General features: G+C 41.0%; 3 protein-coding genes across 3 annotated transcripts; 1 reads left to right on the top strand and 2 right to left on the bottom strand.

The window, feature by feature from the left end:
• On the bottom strand, nucleotides 1–7,822 carry ppp1cab (protein phosphatase 1, catalytic subunit, alpha isozyme b). The gene is made up of 7 exons (XM_083933390.1): nucleotides 7,413–7,822; nucleotides 5,806–5,937; nucleotides 4,943–5,173; nucleotides 4,432–4,536; nucleotides 1,723–1,946; nucleotides 942–1,076; nucleotides 1–854 (listed from the first exon to the last, which is right to left on the bottom strand). The coding sequence occupies exons 1-7, from the start codon at nucleotides 7,465–7,467 to the stop codon at nucleotides 759–761; spliced, it is 978 nt and encodes a 325-aa protein (XP_083789516.1). The 5' UTR covers nucleotides 7,468–7,822; the 3' UTR covers nucleotides 1–758.
• A 366-nt stretch (nucleotides 7,823–8,188) lies between these two features.
• Nucleotides 8,189–15,625, top strand: pelo (pelota mRNA surveillance and ribosome rescue factor). The gene is made up of 13 exons (XM_083932621.1): nucleotides 8,189–8,380; nucleotides 9,135–9,227; nucleotides 10,219–10,369; nucleotides 10,877–10,967; nucleotides 12,347–12,510; nucleotides 13,502–13,562; nucleotides 13,790–13,951; nucleotides 14,043–14,089; nucleotides 14,178–14,251; nucleotides 14,349–14,420; nucleotides 14,577–14,651; nucleotides 14,759–14,790; nucleotides 15,235–15,625. Exons 1-13 carry the CDS (start codon nucleotides 8,340–8,342, stop codon nucleotides 15,327–15,329), a joined length of 1,158 nt encoding a protein of 385 aa, XP_083788747.1. The 5' UTR covers nucleotides 8,189–8,339; the 3' UTR covers nucleotides 15,330–15,625.
• A 687-nt stretch (nucleotides 15,626–16,312) lies between these two features.
• Nucleotides 16,313–19,638, bottom strand: paqr4b (progestin and adipoQ receptor family member IVb; the record flags this gene model as incomplete). The annotated part of the gene is made up of 3 exons (XM_083932907.1): nucleotides 16,313–16,746; nucleotides 18,311–18,529; nucleotides 19,473–19,638. 3 exons carry the CDS (start codon nucleotides 19,636–19,638, stop codon nucleotides 16,313–16,315), a joined length of 819 nt encoding a protein of 272 aa, XP_083789033.1.
• Between the last annotated feature and the right edge of the window lie 47 nt (nucleotides 19,639–19,685).

Below are 19,685 nucleotides of genomic sequence, written 5' to 3'. Positions count from 1 at the left end.
GATTCTCGCTTTATTGGTCAACTTGATGAAAGACTACAAAACGAATTCACAAAAAATCTCTTTCAAGTAATCAAATCTGTACAAACCTAAACTGTATGGGGTTTTTACAGCTCTGGCTCATATGAATCTGAAGAGTCATATGCGTGTGTGTGAGTGGGTAAGCATGTGCTAGCTCTTCTGAGACAAGGTGACGTACTTCTTCCTGTTCAAGGATACCGAGACGCCACACTCAGATAGGCAAGACAGCACATGCACGCATGCACACACATGCACACACCTGTGTTTGAGATTTTACAGTACAGAGGACAGGGAAAACAAAATACTTCCCCCCTCCACAAGTACACACACGCCACCTGCTGGCAGGGGTTTGCTGCTAAATTCATCATGTCAGCAATCTCCTACTGTCTCCCTAACCCTGCTTTTTCAGTCAAAATTACTGTACAGACAGACACTGTGGTTTTAACCTTTTCCACGGGAGGAGTGGTAAGAGAGAGGGGAAAGTATAAATCTCTATTACTCTCACGCAAAATGTACACGTGCACACATGATTTTAATGCTCACCGGCAGACGAGACGTCATCTGCGCACGCACGCACTCACTCAGACAATTCATAACATTAAATGTTTTAAGAAGTACAGATAAAAAAGGAAAAAAGCCCTGGGTATAGGTTTGATTTCTGGCTGTTTGGTGAAAGAAAGGAGAAGAGAGGTAGAGAGGGCAGGAGGGATGGGTTGGAGGTCGAGGGCAAACTACTGGTGTCATTTCTTAGCTTTCCTTGGGGGAGTGACTGGGCGGCCAGAGCCCATGCCCCCTCCACTACCGTAGAACAGCTTCTTGTCTGCAGGCTTGAGAATCTGTCAAAGGCAAAGATAAGAAAACTGAGCATAGAGAAACAAAAACTGTGCCGTTTTGATGCGTGTTCTCGCTGGCCTCTTGCTTACCTGGAATGAGCACATGAGGGTCTCGTCCACGCTCATCATGGCTCCGGCGTTGTCAAACTCACCGCAGTAGTTTGGGGCTGAGAACAGCGTCACAAGCTGCCTCTTTGCAAAGAACTCGTATCCGTCCTCGACCACCTGGAAACAGAATTAACAAGTTGTTTGTAAGGAGTGAGAGTCGTTTCAAACATTTGCTTCTCACCTGTATACAGTGAATCAGACATAAAAACAGAACCACTTTGTAATTCATTTACAGCTTATACAGCATCAACGTATACATCATAAATACATTTCTTTCACTTGAACTGCCTACCTGATTATCAGTAAAATTGGGCTGAGATCCAACTGTGCTGGAGTGGCCATGGGGCTATCCAAGTACTTCAGCAGTTCCACCTCACTGTTCTTCAAATATTCACTAACAGCTGGACATGCTTGTTTGATAAAAGTGCTAGCCTTGACGTAACTACAGGTGGAGTTTATGTGGAAAGGAGGAGGAAAGATTCACAACACAAAAATACTGTAGGGAAAATAAAACCATAAAAGAGATCTGGTAATCATCCACCATCCAAGATACCATTTTCAATCGCCTCTGTCAAACTGCTCTAAGCACATCAAGACGCTATCCCGCAACAAGATACCCGAGTTCCACAACCAACTTTTGGTGGTTTAACCAGATGTACAGCATAGGAGTAGCTTACCTTTTAATTTATTCACTTGTTTTATTTATCTCTACTGCCTTCGTTACTACATCTTAAGCTACTTAGGATCCAGGTTATGCACTGACCTGATGGGCCCGACAAATGAGGTCCATGTCGTGTTTGTGGAGGAACTTTGTGACCACGTCGGCGCCAAAAGTGAAGGAGACACCACGGTCGTTTTCACCCCAGCCCAGCACATCCTTGTCCGGGTCGGCCCACAAGAGGTCGCAGAGAAGGCCCTGGTCAGGCACATCAGTGGGGCGCATGACCCTTCGCACCTGCTCCATAGACTGGAGGTCTGGGGACAGGCCTGGGGGAAAATGTTAAAATGTGAGACTAGAAAAAAACAACAATGTTTATTTGTGTTTAGAAGTCTGAGTTTGGTTTTACTGCTTGTTTTCATTTATATAGAATAATAAAAAAAAAGACCTTCACTCAACCTAAATTCTGATTCACTGTCCTTTCATACCGAGAACTACATTTACTTTTACATCATTTATATTTGTATTACGTAATAATCATCAGAAAAAATAAGAAATATTCCCAATTCTCAGTGGTTTTGCTCATTTTCATCATGTGAATAGGGGTGGGCGATATGACGATATTTGATCATAAATGATTAGAACGTAGAGACAAGCCATCAACCAATCATAGCGAACGACAGGCAGTGACAAGAGTAGCGAGAAGTCATGGCTGAAAATATAAACAGAACGGAGGAGTTAAATCGTATCCTAACAGCATGGGAGCGTCAGTCTATCGCATCCCTTTGACGCTGTCTGTCACACTTATTCAAGGAATGTGGGGAACAGGCTGTAAAATACGTGCCTTAAAAAAACAGGTATATGCCCCGTGTAGCCGCAGACTCCTAATGTGTTTAACGAGGAGCGAACGGCGTCACTTCACAGAGGCCGCCTCCTGCCAAAACCCACCCAGTCAACATGAGGTGGGCACATCGGATGGTAACACAACAAACCCTTTCAACAACCTTAAGAGACAACATCCTAAAACAGAACGTCGAGAGTGAAACAGCAGAGTTCAGCCACACAGCAGCCAACAGAGGCAACAGGCAGCTTCAGGCAGCGTTTTGTTAAATGTTCATTGTACATGGCACAATGGCAAGTTGGCAAAATTGCACAAACCGATTCAAAATATTCAGAAAAGTTCTTTGGCATGAAGAAGTTTTGTTATACATTTTCTCTTTTAGGGCTATTTTTTTTTACATATGGAATACTTTGGTTGCACTGTTCAATAACTTGAAAAATAATTAAAAATCAATGTAGAAAACAACGATAAAATCATGATCGTGGTCTTACTGTAAAAAATCGTGATATGTTTTTGCTAAATTCGCCTGACCCTAGTGAACTGATAATGCTTCAGTTTTGGATTGATGGCTGGACAAAACAAGATATCTAAAGATGACAAAGATGTCACCTTGGGTTATGAGAAATGTGTGGGCATTTTCTTGTATTCTATAGACAAATAAATTAACCCTATATGTTATCTGCAAAACAATAACAATTAAAAAACAATCCTAAATTGAAGCACTATAAATTATGATGCGCTGGAACAGTGTGTATGCTCCAAGAAATGGATTCGGGCTACAACTGCAGTGAAAAAAAACAGATGAAAAACAGATAAAAACATACAATGTCCTTTCTGTGTGTTTTGTCTTATGTAACTTCATTCGTTTGAAGAGGGAGGTGGTGTTTACCCTCATGATTACTTTCTGTTTATACCTTTTGCACAGTGGGTCTCAGACACAGGAGAGCGATGACTGGCTGTCGGCGCCATGTTGTCTGAACCCGTTGGCCCATTTTATTATGCCACCTTCTGTATTACAAGCACTAAGGTTACATTCACGCTGCAGGTCTTAATGCACAATTCAGATTTATTGCTCAAAACCGATTTTTTTTGTTTGGCTGTTTACATTTCGTCTTTAAATGTCGCCTGCCTACGGATTGCTGTATCGAGTCAATGAGCCATTCATTGATGCAAGATGAAAATATAGATACCAACTGTCGTCTTTAGGATATCTTTTTATTTTGAAATTCCTACTTTATATTATTATGAAAAATAGAGGTTTTTATTTAAATTTCTGAAAGAGCTCAATAATAAAACTCTCAAATCATATTTTAGTTGCTTTTTGTGAGTTTATAAAAAGTCACCAATTGTATTAGATGGGCATTAGTTATTGTCTCATATCAACAGCAGGCCCAAAATCATATTGGGACAGACTTTGACCCAGCAAATAGCATATTGTTGTCCAAAGAATCAATTGTATCATGATCATATCACGTATTATTTTCCGTTCTTTTCCTCAAATCAACAAACTTGTTTATTGCTTAATCAGCCGTCTCTAAAATGTGCTTTAATTGTCAAGAGCTCTGCACCAAGAGACTTGATACTTTAATTTTGCTTCTTTCTCAGCTGAGCATTTTGTGAGTGACTGGCCATGACATGCTCACATGCTATATGTTAAATTTCAGACATATAAACTGTGTTAAAGCCAACATGACATTAACTGTATTGGACAGAAGGCATTGCGTATGGTAAAGAAGTACATTTAGTCCAGCAATGCCACAGCCATAAGCACAGTCAGTTAAAGTTGTACGGGTTATCTTGTTAGCAGTTCTTACGGTGCTACAAGGATATAAAAACATACATAAAAAATAAATTAAGATCCCACACAGTCCTGCAGGCCTTAGACCATTATGTTGACAGTAACAACAGTGCAGAGGCGAGTTTGTGTGTGTGCGCTCTGGATAGGAGCCAAATGAACTGTTTGATGAGGATACCTCCATGGCAACAGAAGATCTTCTCATCAACAATGGCTGCGACAGGCAAACAGTTAAAGCAGTCAGTGAAGGTCTTCCACAGCTTTATGTTGTATCGCCTCTTACCTGTGGGTGGAAAACAAAAGTTGCCTGTTACAATCTAATCTTGAGACCAATAAAATCTCAACAGCTGCACCTATTGCATGACATTAAAAACAACATGTTCCATAAACCCGACTCTGACTAGCAAAGTGATTAATCACTGCCCATACTGCCTTATCGTGCGCCTCAGTCTGCTGTACTGAGAGATTATCTGCAGAGTGGCTTTTGTTAATACAAGTAAGTCAGGATCACTATTTACAATATGTTTGGCTTTTTCTCAGTGTTAATATTTGAAAAACATCAATGTATAACAACTAGACAACACAAAAGTCTACAGGCCTGAGCTTACATTTTTTGGCAAACTGCTGGTAACTGAAGATAATCGTGATAAGATTAATGTCTGTATCTGTCTGCATGCCACATTACTTACACTCATCGTAGAAGCCATATATTCTGTTAATGGAGGCGCATTCATGGTTTCCTCTCAGCAGAAAGAAGTTTTCTGGGTATTTGATCTTGTATGCCAGCAACAGGCAGATGGTCTCCAGGGACTGCTTGCCTCTGTCTACATAGTCCCCCAGGAACAGGTAGTTGCTCTCTGGTGGAAAGCCCCCATATTCAAAGAGCCTCAGCAGATCATAGTACTGCCCGTGAACATCACCTGGTGAGACAAGCAGCATTAGAGTGGAAACATCAGTGTTGGTCAAAGGTGTGATTATCATGCCGTGTGTATGTACACAACAAAAGGCAAGGGATTTAGATAAAAAGGTACAACAACAACACTAGGGACCTTGCAAATTAACAACAACACATCACCATTGGCTATGCATTATTATAAATCCATCTGTTATTCTGGTGTTGTTTGACTTGTTTTTCTTTGGTGATGAGACAACTAACTGAATGTGTAAGCTTGCATTTAGTGTGAGGATAAGCGGTTGAAGATGAGATGAGATACTGGTGATTCGCACCATGCTGCAAACTTCAAGAAATTTGGAAACTGTTCCTTTAAACTAGCATTCTTCATTAAGTGGCATCAGCAGTATGACACAGGAGGGCAACTCCATGGAGACTTGAAGCGCAAAAAAAGCACTGCACTGGTAAGCCAGCTTTATCAGCTCATCCAATAGTTCTGTAAATAGGTGGTACGGTCACGTTCATGCACAATATAACGTGAATGCTTTCTCATAACAGTCCAGCACTATAAGCTACAACAGCCATCTAAGAGTGTTTGTAAATGCAATGTGACCACACTTGATAAATCCCCTGTCTCTAAAGAACACAGCTAAGCCTCACCACAAATCTTGAGGGGCGCCTCAAGTTCGAGCAGGATTGGCTGGCTGAGGAAGATCTCCCGGGATTTGAGGCAGAGACCACGGATTTCATTCTCTGTCAGCTGAACATTTTTGCCAGGTCTGGAGCCCTTCACTGAGAGGAGAAAAATACAACACGAGTGAGAAATATTGCACTAGATACAAAAGACCTTAAACAAAGCATAGTTTATTATTGAAAATCAATTAAAAAATAGTGAGCACAAATATGAGTTGTTGTTATAACAGTAACAGGGAAAAAACACCCTAAAATAGAATTCACATGTTCTGAACAAAATAAGGCAGACTGCCATGGAGAGTTGGCACATGTTGCTCTATAGTGTGCATGCTGTTGAGTATTTAATCATGAACCATTCCCTTCATCAACCGAGCAGTCGTGATTATATATATATTTTTTAAAAAGCTCCTGTTAAAAAATTACAATGTGGAAAAAAAAGAAAAAACTGTAGATTTTACAATGGAAATCTAAACATTGAGTACTCCAGAAGTCAAATATTGCCCCAAAATTTAGCCACAGAGCAGCTTTTAGAGACAACCCCTGGAGCTGCTCCATTATTAGTGAAAATGCAAACAACTCATGACTTTCTGATACCACCCAGGGTGCTATTACTTAGATATGGGGCATTCGCCAAATAAAATCTGAGCCCATCCTACGAACATAAGTGGGTTAAATGTAAATATTAAGCGCAAAAAAACTGCCAGGACCACTATGTATACTAAATAAAAAAAATGCCACCTGGTGATATACAGCTGAGATATTCAACAGGGGTCCGGGACCTGTAAGGGGTCCTCAGAGTTATTATTTTGTCACTTTTTTGGAAAGTTTTTCCCTCTTCCAAACATACAAATATGCATTAACATGACTCCAACATATAACAAGCAAAGATAAATCGGCTTATTTGTGAAATTAAGAAACATGTAATCTAACACAACATTGATGAAAGGCTTACTGGCATTTAAGTGAGGTAACCATTAGGTAATAGGTATTCACTGAGCCTTCAACAAGAAGGTCTATGTTTAACTGAAAAACATAATGTTTAAATATATCCATATGTCAATAATGATTTGAATAGCTTAGTATAATTACATGCATCGTGAAAAGGTATGTGTATAGGTCCCTGCTCTGTCTCTCTTTCAGCTAAGGGGTCCTTGGCCCCCAAAAAACATTGAAGCCCCTGTTATACAGATACACATTTAAAATCCAATATGCAAATCACTGTGTATGTGTATTTTGTTCATGTTGCTCAAAAGCATGGCTTGCAAGAAAATTACATTTTGTCCAAGGATCCTTTAAACACGATATACATAGATAAACAAAAAAATATGTAAATCTACATTACTCCAGTTACATCCTTTTTCAAGTGACACTTCCAGGTCAACGACATAACGTTAGAGTAAAAGGTGAATTTGGAGCGAAAAGGATGCTGGTGACCAAACATAAGTGGCGGTCAAACGCCTGTGTTTCGTTAGCAAAGAGATGAACTGTGGCTAACACAGCGTACAGAGGTGCCTGTCGTTGTCTAGCCTCTGTTAGCTAAGATGGCTACCAACCTCGGTGAATAAATATCTTACCTTCCAACAGACGTTGTATAATGGAGTCGATGTTCAGCTTATCGGCTTCGGCCATGCTATTCTTCTATTCTTGAGTTAAACTCGAATTCAAGGCGTTAGTAAACGTTAACTGGCTGCTGAGTTAACCGTTAGCTCAACTAGTTTGGCGTTAATCGGCTATCGTTAGCCCGCTAGCTTAGCTAACCTTGGGGGCAGAACTGGCTCAAAATATGACGCTTGGTGCTGGATTGTTGAAGGTGTGATGGCTGTCATGTACTTCAGGAATCCGCCTCGGTCAACTTTTTTCCATTAGATATGCGAATTAACATTAAGCGTTCGTGTTTTCTCGTCACAGCGGTGTTTCTGCCGTAGCTGCTAGCACCATGCCATCGACAAAAAAAAGGCTAGAAGAGCGTTAACTCAAAGCGAGGCTGAACGGAATAAACGTCTGAGCGTTCCCACCACTCCCATTGGTTGTTTTGTGTTAATGGGCGGTGCTTGGGGGAGCCGTTGCTCTCCCGGATTGGCTGCTTTCAAACGTCGTTCAGCATTTGCTTATCTCAAACCACAATGTAAAGAAGGCCACTCGTTCTCGGGTATATCTCATGTTATGTTGGCCTTAAATGTGAGATTTTGTCAAAAAATGAAAGATACGCCGCTGTTTGCCAACATTTACGCACATACTCGCGTTTTTATCGCTCTGTATTTGTTGCGCAGTAAAAGCGACACCCACGGAAGTAACCAAGCGGGATGACGTATTTGGCATGACGCAATGTCTCAGCGCCTGGCAACCCGCACCGAGTGATTCATTCTGAAGTTGAGATGGCTTAGCTAACGTTAGTTTTCTAATTTACTTTAAGATAAACATGACTCTAACTCGGAGAAACGTTGACCTATATATATTACGTTTATAGTACTCTTGTTTCAACATCACACAACCATCCGATCATGAAGTTGCTCCATAAAGACATTGAAAAGGATAATGCCGGGTGAGTGACTGGCTAATGTTAGCCTGCTAACCAGCATGCTATTTTGCAGCTGATTATACACGTGTCAACTTAGTCATGGTTAATGTCTAACTTGTATGTGATTGTGTGTGTATAGTCCCATTTGTAGTCAACGTGTAATAACACGCACAGGACACGAAATCTAACCATATTGATTGTATGTTTCGGACTCAGTTTCGTTTTAATGATTGAGCACAAACAAAACAAAGTGTGTAAACAGAACTAACCCCGATTACGTTATTAATTGGTGTACACTCCATAATCACGTACTGTAGCAGCACTCCTGCGTCATTGCACCATCTGTGCCAAATCATAACAGTTATCTCAAGACACTTCACATACAGAGTAGGTATAGACCACACTTTTTTATTTATTCATGATTAACAGACACCCAACAATTCCCCCATGAGCAGCAGCAAGGTCCAATATCTATAATAATAATAATATATCTACATTCAGTGTTAATTCAGCAACAGCAGGCAGGGACTTTTAACAGGCAGGGACTTCGAACAGACCCAGCTCTATGGTGGACAGTCATCTGTGTTGACCAGTTGGGGAGAGAGAGAGACACACACACACGCACGCACGCACGCATGCACGCACGCACGCACAAAGACCCAGGGATAAGACAGACAGACCCAGGGATATCTTTGCCTTCTATAATGGCTAGACATCTTAAAATATTAGCATGACACCAACTCAGAACCTGGCTTATTGTTTGCATCCACTTCTTCAGTCAGGTGACCCTGATGCCAGAGGAGGCGGAGGATATGTGGCACACCTACAACCTGCTGCAAGTGGGAGACAGCCTGAGAGCCTCCACTATCAGGTAACCAACTAACCTGTACCACATAAAGTGTCAGTTGAAGCTCTGTAGTGCACACACCCAAATATCCGACAGTTTCAGCTCCATGGAGAGGGATATTGGCTTTGTTGTCATGTAGTACTGCAGAACTGGCAATGCAGCATCTTTCTTGAACCATTTCATTTGTCAGTGCTTCATTCTTTCATGAGCTGACAAGGGATTAAAACCTCCTACTCTTGTCACTATATGCATTTGTATAGTATCAAGGCAAAACTGCTCAAGGTTTAGCTTCAACCTACCTTCATCACAACCACTGGTGAGATTTGACACCCAACGCCACCAATGCAGCTAGCCGTGCAGGTTGACTTTGTTTTGCAAGATATACATTCTTTCAGCTTTGTCTTGTACCTTCTCAGCTATAGAAATACCTCCGATCTACTTCAGCCACATATCTTGATCATCATTAGCCTGGAAATCCACACCAACATCTATCCAGACGTCTGGTAACAAGCAATAGACCTTCCCAACTCAACGCATGCATTTTAGAATACCACTGCACGCAATTGGATAGAACTACGACCAATCAGAGCAATGAACAAGGCAATGGCTTTGACGGCGCAACACTGTTGTCAGGATTCTATCAAGATGACCTTAATGATGGATAGATGACGGCAGTGTACATTTTTGAGCCAATTAACAATATGTTTATACACTATTTCTTTCAGTATCTAACTTTCAGAATGCACCAATAACCACAGACACCATGTTAAAAACTATTATTCAAGCACTCTTGTTTTAACTGTAGCTAACATGGTCTCGCACTGCCAGACTGGACACCAACTTATATGGGAGAAAAGCACTCTGCCTTGTTTCTATTTCTTTAAACCAGTCGCAAATAATAGTGCTCGGTTGTCAGCTTTCCAATGTTTCCTTTCAATTTTCTGTCTGTGTATCACTCAGTGTTTTGGCCTCAAATACAACCCGAGCTAAATTCCCTTTCCCCCTGTACCCACAGGAAGGTGACAACAGAGTCAACTACTGGAAGTGTGGGCAGCTCCAGAGTTCGCACTACTCTGACCTTAAGTGTGGAGACCATCGACTTTGACTCCCAGGCCTGCCAGCTGAGAGTAAAGGGCACCAACCTAGAGGAGAACCAGTATGTCAAGGTCTGAGACTTCCGAGCAACATGGCAGCCGTTGTCACATATTTGTTTTTGTGAAACAAAGAGACTAGAGTAAAACAATTAGGAAAGCAAGGCTTGAATTTAATTTTAGGAGTAATTACAGATCATAACACATATAGACACTTATATAGACACATATAAGCAATAATTTTTGCTCTAAATTAGAAGAGCTATACAGAAAGTGACTTTCTTTTGATCGAGATTAAATCAAATTCATCTTTCTTTTAAGGTAAGACAAGTGTAGAAAGGGGTTTTATGTGGGCTGGTTGTTGTGGACAGTCAATATGCTTTGTATTGAGTAACACAATCAGAATTAAATGACAAAGAATAGCATCAGTGTAATGTATTATCGTTTGTGCACAAGGATTTGAAGATTGATAACATACTAATGTATTTGTCATGAACAGAAGACTCTCTGTTCCTTCTGCTGCAGTGTTTTGTCTGCTCAGCCATAAGTAGTTGTGATTTTGTTTTCTTCTTCGTTCATCAGATGGGGGCTTACCACACTATTGAGCTGGAGCTCAACAGGAAGTTCACTCTGGCTAAAAAGAGCTGGGACAGCGTTGTGTTGGATAGAATCGGTAAGCAGGTGCTACCGTTTACATTCGACTAAGAGTACAATTTGTGTGCTTCGGTCAGAGCGAATAATCACATAAGAAAATAGTGCTTTTGTCATTCTTGTGTTTGGTTTATTTAAGCCCCCACTTTCCACCTTCATGTTAACCAGGACTTGTAAACACATGAACTCACTCAAGTATGTTGTTTACCAGACTGAATTTCACAGGCTTTAGCAAATGCACACTCAGCTGACACAATCTCAGCATCTACTTTCATTATACACATACAGTGTATAGAGTGATTTCTTGTTTTTGTTCACACTCCTGACAGAATGCCAACCATTTTCTTGAAAGAGGATTAAGACAATTCAGCCATTCTTGGTGCAGTTATTCGATGAACACCCTTGTGTGAATAGCATTTTTCTTCTCTGACTAAACAATCTCTCTACAGTTGAAACAAACTTCTCCATGTTTGGAGAAGTTTGTTTGTTTTGTTGACTCTCCGCTACTTCTGCGTGGATTGTTCTGAATAATTCATTTGGTTTTAATACTGTTTTTTTAACCAACACAATGTCAAATAGATTTACATGTTTTCACTCTGATAAAACATAGACCTTTGTTTCTTTCTGTCAAACAAGGAATTGTGAACTGGGCCAGTATGGTTTAAACAACACAGGAAATCCAAATGTCAAAAATCGCTTACAGATGTTGAAGAGTTGAGATCATCTTAATGGTGCATGATGATAAGAATCAGCTGTTTTGATCAGTCTTCGTGTTTTATCTGGTTGCTAGGTATTTAAATCTTTACTTGAAGAATTCCAGATTGGATGTTTTTGCTTTTATTTTATTTTGTTTTATAAAATGTGTTTGCTGTCTTACAACTGTTGCTTTAACTGCAGGCCATTATGCTCCAGACTCCAAAAATCATGAGTTAGATATACTCCTTATGTTTAAAGCTAATTATGACTGCATTGCAAGTGATATATTAGCTGGTTTTCTTTTACAGAAAAATGCACAGTCCTCATTTTAATTCATGTACATTGCCAACAAAGAGAGAGTGTTGCCATGGGGACAAAATACGGAGAAACAAGTGGGAAGTAACGGACAGATGGGGTTCATGTTTTCAAAGGAGTGGCGGCCCGTTGAGTCATAGCTGTTATCTTCACCACAATAATTTACATTTAAGTAGAAAGTGTTTTTGAAATGATTCCAGTACAACATTTGTGGATAATGCCTTGTGATAGTCTGGCGTCCTGTCCACAGTCTTTCCTGGCTCACTCCCAATGTGAGCCAGCAGCCCTGCAACCCCCGACAGGGATGAGCAGTTACAGATAATGGATTTGTTGATAATGTCACAAAGTATCCTCTACCTCACATTTATCGCTGCCTTTGCTACCCTTTAGAGCAAGCATGTGATGCAACCCAGAAGGCAGATGTGGCAGCTGTTGTAATGCAGGAAGGTCTGGCCAACCTGGTGCTGGTGACTCCTGCTATGACTCTGCTCCGTGCCAAAGTGGAGGTCACCATTCCTCGCAAGAGGAGGGGGAGCTGCACGCAGCATGAGAAGGTGGGTCAGCTTTCTGTAACTGCACAGCCGTAATGAGCTCAGAGTATTTTGTTTGTAATAGAGAGGAGGGAAATATGAAGATGGAATGATTGAATGGACGGATGGTGGATTGGCGATTGAAGTCAGCAAGTGAAGGTAGTGCACATCTACAGTATAGAGTAAATCAACAGTAAAATGTGTATACAAAACAAACTGATTTAAAGATCCCATTTTGTAAAAAGTGAGATTTCCATATCTTTTTTGGATTATAAAGCAGGTTAAGGCGTTATATAAATACTGTGAAAGTATCTAAACGCTTAATCCAAAGAGAAATGCACACAGCCAGATTCAGAAACTGTGCCATTAAATGACCCGTCAGGACTTCTGTACAGTTGTGATGTCACAACAAGAGTGTATATATAGGTAGAAAATGCTTCTACAATAATGGTGTAGAGATGCTGAGAGAGCAGATCTAGAAGACCTGGAAACACTGCCCAATCAGAGCAGACTGGGTTTCAGACAGAGAGTGAATACAGGTATATTCAGATAGACAGTAAGAGGAAAAATAATGTGATTTTTGAACAATAAAGCATGTAAAAATGTTCTAGTAGAAACACAAAATACACGTGTCTGAAAATGAGCACAATATGGGACTGAAACTAAAGTTTACTGGTATTTCTAATTCCATTTAACGTCTCAATAAGATCAGCATTAAATAAATACTTTACTCAGTTCAGGTCTGTGTCATAGCAATGTGGGAAGCGTGTTCAGGTGTGTTCCGTCTCTATGGTGGAAGTCACCACCGAACGGAGCATCGCAGATCTGCAGAAAACCGCTGAATGGCGCATTAAGAAGTTGCATTTATTCTTAAAAGTGAAATGATTCCGGATGAAAGATCCAGACTTGTTGTGTAAAGGCCTTAAGACGACACCACTTTGTCAAGTCCCTCAGTATTGGCACTTGCCGTATATGTCATGTCAGCTCATGTCAAACTATTTGTCCCTGTTTGCAGGCTCTGGAGAGGTTCTATGAGGCTGTGATGCAGGCCATTCTTCGCCATATCAATTTTGACGGTAGTGCTGCCGCGTAGACCCTGACATACCCACTCGCAAATGCATACAAACACCATGTTCCTGTTTTGTGTCACACACTTCTCCCTTTTTAATTGGTTGTTCCCACAACATATGTTGCTTTGTGCGCACTGTGTACCTTTTTTTTTTTTTCATTGCCATCTAGTCTTTTGTTGGTTTCAATGCAACATTATAGACGTTTTTATTTCTCTTCCTTGCCTTCTACTTAGTGGTGAAGTGTTTCCTGGTCGCCAGTCCAGGGTTTGTGAAGGACCAGTTCATCGCCTACCTGTATAAAGAGGCGGTGCGACAGGACAACAAGATCCTGCTGGAGAATCGACCCAAATTCATGCTGGTTCACTCGTCATCAGGACACAAGTACTCCCTTAAAGGTACGGGTTATCTGGCGGGCCATGAGAATAAAACAAGCAAATCTCATCTCACAAGGTGAAAACTTAGTGAAAAATGCTTGTTGTTTTGCAGAAATCCTTTCTGACCCCACTGTAACAAGTAGGCTTTCTGATACAAAGGTGACTACACTGGGATTTTTTTTTGCTTATTTTATCATCATGTAAACAAAAGAAAAGTGACTACCTGGTGTTTATGTTTAACGTCCAGGCAGCAGGAGAGGTGAAAGCCCTGGAAGATTTCTACAAGATGCTCCAGCATGAGCCTGACAGAGCCTTCTATGGGTGAGTGACGACGAGCCAGGACAGTCAACAAGAAAGAGAGCGTCCTTGTTCATTCACACTGATAATCGATAACCTTTGTATCTTTGAATCTTCGTAGACTAGCTCATGTGGAGAAAGCGGCTGACGCCCTCGCCGTCGACACCTTGTTGATAAGTGATAAGCTGTTCAGGTAAATATGGACTGCAGGTTTTCATTCTCAGCCATTCACATGTTCCTTCCTGAAACTCTGTTGGCTTTATACGTATCAATGATGAACATACACAGTCAGGAACAATCTGCTCTGTGCAATAATGCATGTTTTATGTGTCTCCATGCGTACTTCCAGACATCAGGATGTCCCCACGAGGAGTCGTTACGTTCGTTTGGTGGACAGTGTCAGAGACAATGGCGGCAATGTCAGGTAACAGTTATCTTCTCAGTTTCTGACTATCTGATCATTCTTGGTGAATGTTAGCAAAGTCTCTTGTCAGGCATCGAGCTGATGATCTTTCTCTCTTTTCTTTGCAGAATATTCTCGAGCCTTCACGTGTCAGGTGAACGTAAGTTATAAAACCGTTCTGTTTTTTTATTTATTTTACATTAAAAGACACAGAAGTTCTGCAGTCATCTTCTTAAACCCGCCTCACATGAGATAAATGGCTGTGACGGGCATATTTCATTGCATGTACATCCTCACGTAATACAAACGAAACGGTGACCAGCTCTTAAAACCTTGCTCCATGGAGCTACTGGTGGTGAAAAACTCCCCAGTGTCACTTTTGAGATGACTGCAGCTCTGCAGTCTACACTGTTAATGTTGGATGACTTTAACTGCAGGAGGAATTTACTGTCAGTTCAGCACACTGAAAGGCTTAAGGATCAACTTATCTTTATTGATGACGTTCAGTTGCTAAAATAAATCTGTGCTTTTTGTACTTTTGTACTTAAAAACAAGATCAACCTGAAGTTATGGCCTTTTGACTTATCCTTGACTGTCTCCCCAGAACTGACTCAGTTGTGTGGAGTGGCTGCCATCTTGCGATTTCCCATCGCCGACCTATCAGAGACTGAGGACGACAGCAGCTCAGACGAAGACTGATCCACAGAAATGGAGCAGGCAAAAGAAGAGCAATGTCGTCCAGTGTTGCAGATAAGAAAAGAGTGCATTGACATGGTGTGTTATAAACGGTGCAACTGCTGTGTCCATGTATTACACCTCTTTCAAGTCTGATCTACACGCCTGTTTTCTTAAAGAGGCCAGGATTTCAATTCATTTTCTGACGGTTTTGCTTTTGGTTTAAAGGTGGAAGAATTGGCAATAGAAAAAAATATATTTTTCTTTCCAAGTGTAAATACAATAGAGCTCTCTTGCAATTAAACGACAGAAGCATTCAACCACTGACGTGTTATTTCACTTTGTCACATGAACCAGTCTCATCACATGTTAATGAAACATACGTTGGGCAAGATGTAAAAATATATAATTTATTAAATACAATATTTAATTGTCCATTTAAAAACTATTTTGGTTATGGGTAAATAAGACCCAAAACTACTGCATTTCAACAAACTAAAAGTCAAGTATGCTCAGGATTGTTATTTGAGTTCAACAGTTACAACACTGTACGTTCCTCTTATTTTTCTCAAAATGTCAAATTGCAAACTTCCCTTGTCAAGAATTTCAGCTGCTAAAGTGCATTTTGAAACAACTTGCCTCTCTTCTCTTTATAAATGACTGCTGCATTGCACCCTAAATCTCATTTCTATCAGCGTAGCCTTAAGAACGTGTGCGTACGTGTGTGCGTGTGTGTACAGTCTGTAAACTTCCCATGGGAAGTTAAGCTGCGGAATTTTGGAAATTGTATGTAGTCCCACAATTGTATCTATATGTGGCTTCAAAAGTCAAGGGTAATGAAGGAATGCACAGTGGTTGTTTTAGTCAAGGTTATGCTAATATATTTTCCCCAACTATGTTTTAAAATCTCTGTTTTAAAGGGCCAACCGTCCTGTTAATTCCCATGGAAAGTTTCCAACTTTGAAAATTCACGGAATTTTACAACCCTATACTTAATACACTTTGCATCACTCTGTAGGACACTGGTAGGTCTTAATCCAGGCTAAATCCTCCAATGTGCCCCAATGCAGGTAGATAATTGAGCAGATAACCATGACATGCATTATCTGGTGGCTGTTGCCCCAGTTGTCGAACAGGCCTGGAATGAATCTCTCAGGGATCTGGATGATGTTGACCAGCCCGCCCACTACAGCCAGAGAGTCCATGATGACAAAGAGGCGCAGTGAGGTGGGGCTGCCCACGCCGCTGCCGAACACCCGGAACAGGAAGAGGCTGAAGCGGAACAGGGCCTGCCAGGCGAAAGCTTGCAGGCGCAGGACGTTAGTGCGGGCCGTGGTGGCACAGTAGATGCCGTAGGCGGACAGGAGGATGTAGGCCAGCAAGGCGGTCTGTCGCATGGCTGGGTAGCAAAGAAGGGTGATGTGGATAATGGGAAGTGCACCTGGTGAAGAGGAAAGACAAAAGTGAATAAACAAACAACAATAAATTAAACTAAGTGAGATGTTACTGACTTGGTTGTTGTCAAGCTTAATATTAGCACGTGTTGACTTGAGACTTGGACTAAGTCACAAAAACGAAGACTTGAGGCTTTACTTGCGTTGTGTTTAGATGGTAACCTAAGAGTTGAGATCATGTCGCAAAATGGTTATCGTTAGGCAAAGATTGCAAATGGTTAAGGTTGTATAGGTTGTTGGGAAGTGAGTCTCAAGAGTTTGAGTTTTTGCAAATCTACGGTTACCATCTTGACACTTTACTTGGACTTGACTGTTATGAGACGTTACAAAGACTTGAGTCCATTAAGACTTTATTTGACACTTTAAGGCTTTTAAAATGTCAGAAAACAAGCAGTTAAGGTTGCAGTCAGTTAGCGTAGCTTAGCATAAAGACTCATATAGGGAAATGGTTAACTTGGCTCCATCCATAATTATGAAAAAAAGGATCATTTCCTGGCCCAAAAAAAGTGACTTTGTGGAGTCTGCTGGTTGCTTTTCAATGGAGGTGACAAGACTTCACAATGTCACTGCTCCCAGCCAAAAACAATAGTCTCATAACTCCCTGTAAGACCCCAATTTGTTGTTTTTATATTTAGTTTTTGTAAGGATTAAACAAATGACATTAAGTGTTAGTGAGCTTGTAGGTGGATTTTGTTACCTTTGTTTCCCTCTGTTTAATTCTGGTTTCTATGCTATGCTAAGCATCTCCGTGCTCCATCTTCATATTGAACGGACAGATCTTCTCATCTAACTCCTTAATGACAAAAAAGCAAATAAGCAGATTTTTCTCCTAGAACTATTCCTTTAAGATGATTGAGCGGAAAATAATTTTATCGGTCAACATTTGAGAGACAAGACCTATTTGTTATATGACATGAGACTTGGGCCTTAAAAACCTCATAGTAAACAGTATTCTGACATAAACTTAATGTCCACTGACTCTTTTCCTGAAGCTCTGAACTGCTTCTCACATTGTTCATCAGACAACTGAGACAAAAGATGATGAAGACTGTCAGATGTGGTATAAAGCCCCAGGAAACGCTAGAGAGTGGTTGGAGAGTCGAGATTGATTTGTCAGACTTTGGGGTGCTCGTGACTCGGTGGTTAGAGCAGGCGCCCCATATACAGAGGCTAAAAGTCCTTGCTGCAGCGGCCTTTGGCTGCATGTCACCCCCTCTCTCACTCTCTCCCCTTTCCTGTCAACCTCCAGCTGTACTAACCAAATAAAGGCACAAAAGGCCAAAAAAAATAACATTAGAAAAATTTGTCAGACTTTAAAGCAGCTCTGATTTAAGATGTAGCTCTCATTGCTACAACATAGAGGGGGAACAAGAGCTTGCTGGAGGAGCTTCCATCTCTCAACAGTCCCCCATCATCTCTACGGTTTCATCAAAGATGTTGAAGCATATTTTAGTCTTTATTTTCAAAACGGTTCCCGTCAATTACCTTAGTGTATGGTTTGCAGAAATCTTAAGAATTCAGATGAAAGACAAATTAGCATCAACGACCTACCCAAGGTGTTAACCAGGCAGACCCCGAACATGTCCAGGGAGAGCAGAGTGTCGTACACATGTTCTCCACCCACATGGTTCATGAACACATGATAGACCACCGAGCCCACAGTGGGGGAGAGGCAGGCCAGGTAATGGACCACACAGATCCAGACACTGTCCACCTCCATCCAGGGGATACTGAAAGGCAGCAGCACCAAGAAAAGGAAAAAAGGGACACCTGAGGTGACCAGAGGGTAAGGAGTTGAGGGGCGAAAGAAGAAAAGTTAGATGAAATGAAAAACCTACGATGAGTCCTTTAAAGTCCTCCAATTATAAGTCACTCCTTAAGTATCGTTGTAGGTGACAGTTATTTCTTCACTACGTCCAAAAGTTTTAAGGTTTGTAAGGTGAATGCCAGGTAGAAGGTTAATGGCATGTTTTTATAGCGAGCAGGTGATTAAATGCCACCTCCCGCAGAGCAATTTGAGGAATGTAATAGTCAGTAGTTCCTCTGTTTATCTCTTTATGTAGGAACCCTGTAAAAGAAGTGGTAGGCCACATACATATGTTTAACGCTCTAACTAATGCCCTTCACCTCCCTTTTGTAAGAGTGTTAGTGTTAATGAACTTATGGGATAGCCAAGAAGAAAATGGAGCACAAGGAAGTTCTAGGGATGGCTGGTTTTAGCGCAAGCACAGTTCATTTTAACATATTTTTGCTCATCTCTGCTTAGCTTGAATCAGGTGTGAATGTATCTTACATTAAAACCACAAATAAAAAAAACATTCTGCAACTGTTCACAATCTGTGCAAATGTGTCTCCAAGATGCATATATGCATTCAGAGGTGAAAAGTGTCAGCCAAGCACACACTTTCAAAGACTTTAACAGGAGGATATTTCCAGGACAGGGATTCCCAGGGCAGATTACAGCTAATGCCCCATATCCTCATTACACACTCTTCAAATACGCTATGCTTGTAAATGGCCATAAGTGAGAGTAGTGGACATCTGTCACCTTTTTTGTTTGTGCATCACCAGTATGAGTTAAATGTTTTACTGATATTTAAATTGGATCATTCAGATGCAGATACAAACACTTTTGATATTTAGTCCACATTGACACCTAGTTAAGAAAAGAATAGCAGTTTAAAGCAAAGCACACTTATTTTACTGAACTTACCATGAGTGTAAATGTTCCCAAGCTCATTGTGAATGTAGAAGAGGCTCCTGAGGCACTCTTGAGCCGTGGACACTGGACGGTAACCCGTCAGGACATATTTATTGAACTGAAGGTGTTGAGGGGTCTTTGCAAATTCCAAAAGCCGCGGTCCTTTGTGAAGCACCATCACGACTTCCCGCAGCCAACGCCCTCACATTTAGTTGACAGTACAGG

Source organism: Echiichthys vipera (assembly GCF_963691815.1).
Source record: "Echiichthys vipera genome assembly, chromosome: 18".
NCBI classification, from domain to species: Eukaryota; Metazoa; Chordata; class Actinopteri; order Perciformes; family Trachinidae; genus Echiichthys; species Echiichthys vipera.
This window is presented reverse-complemented; position numbering and strand designations above follow the sequence as displayed.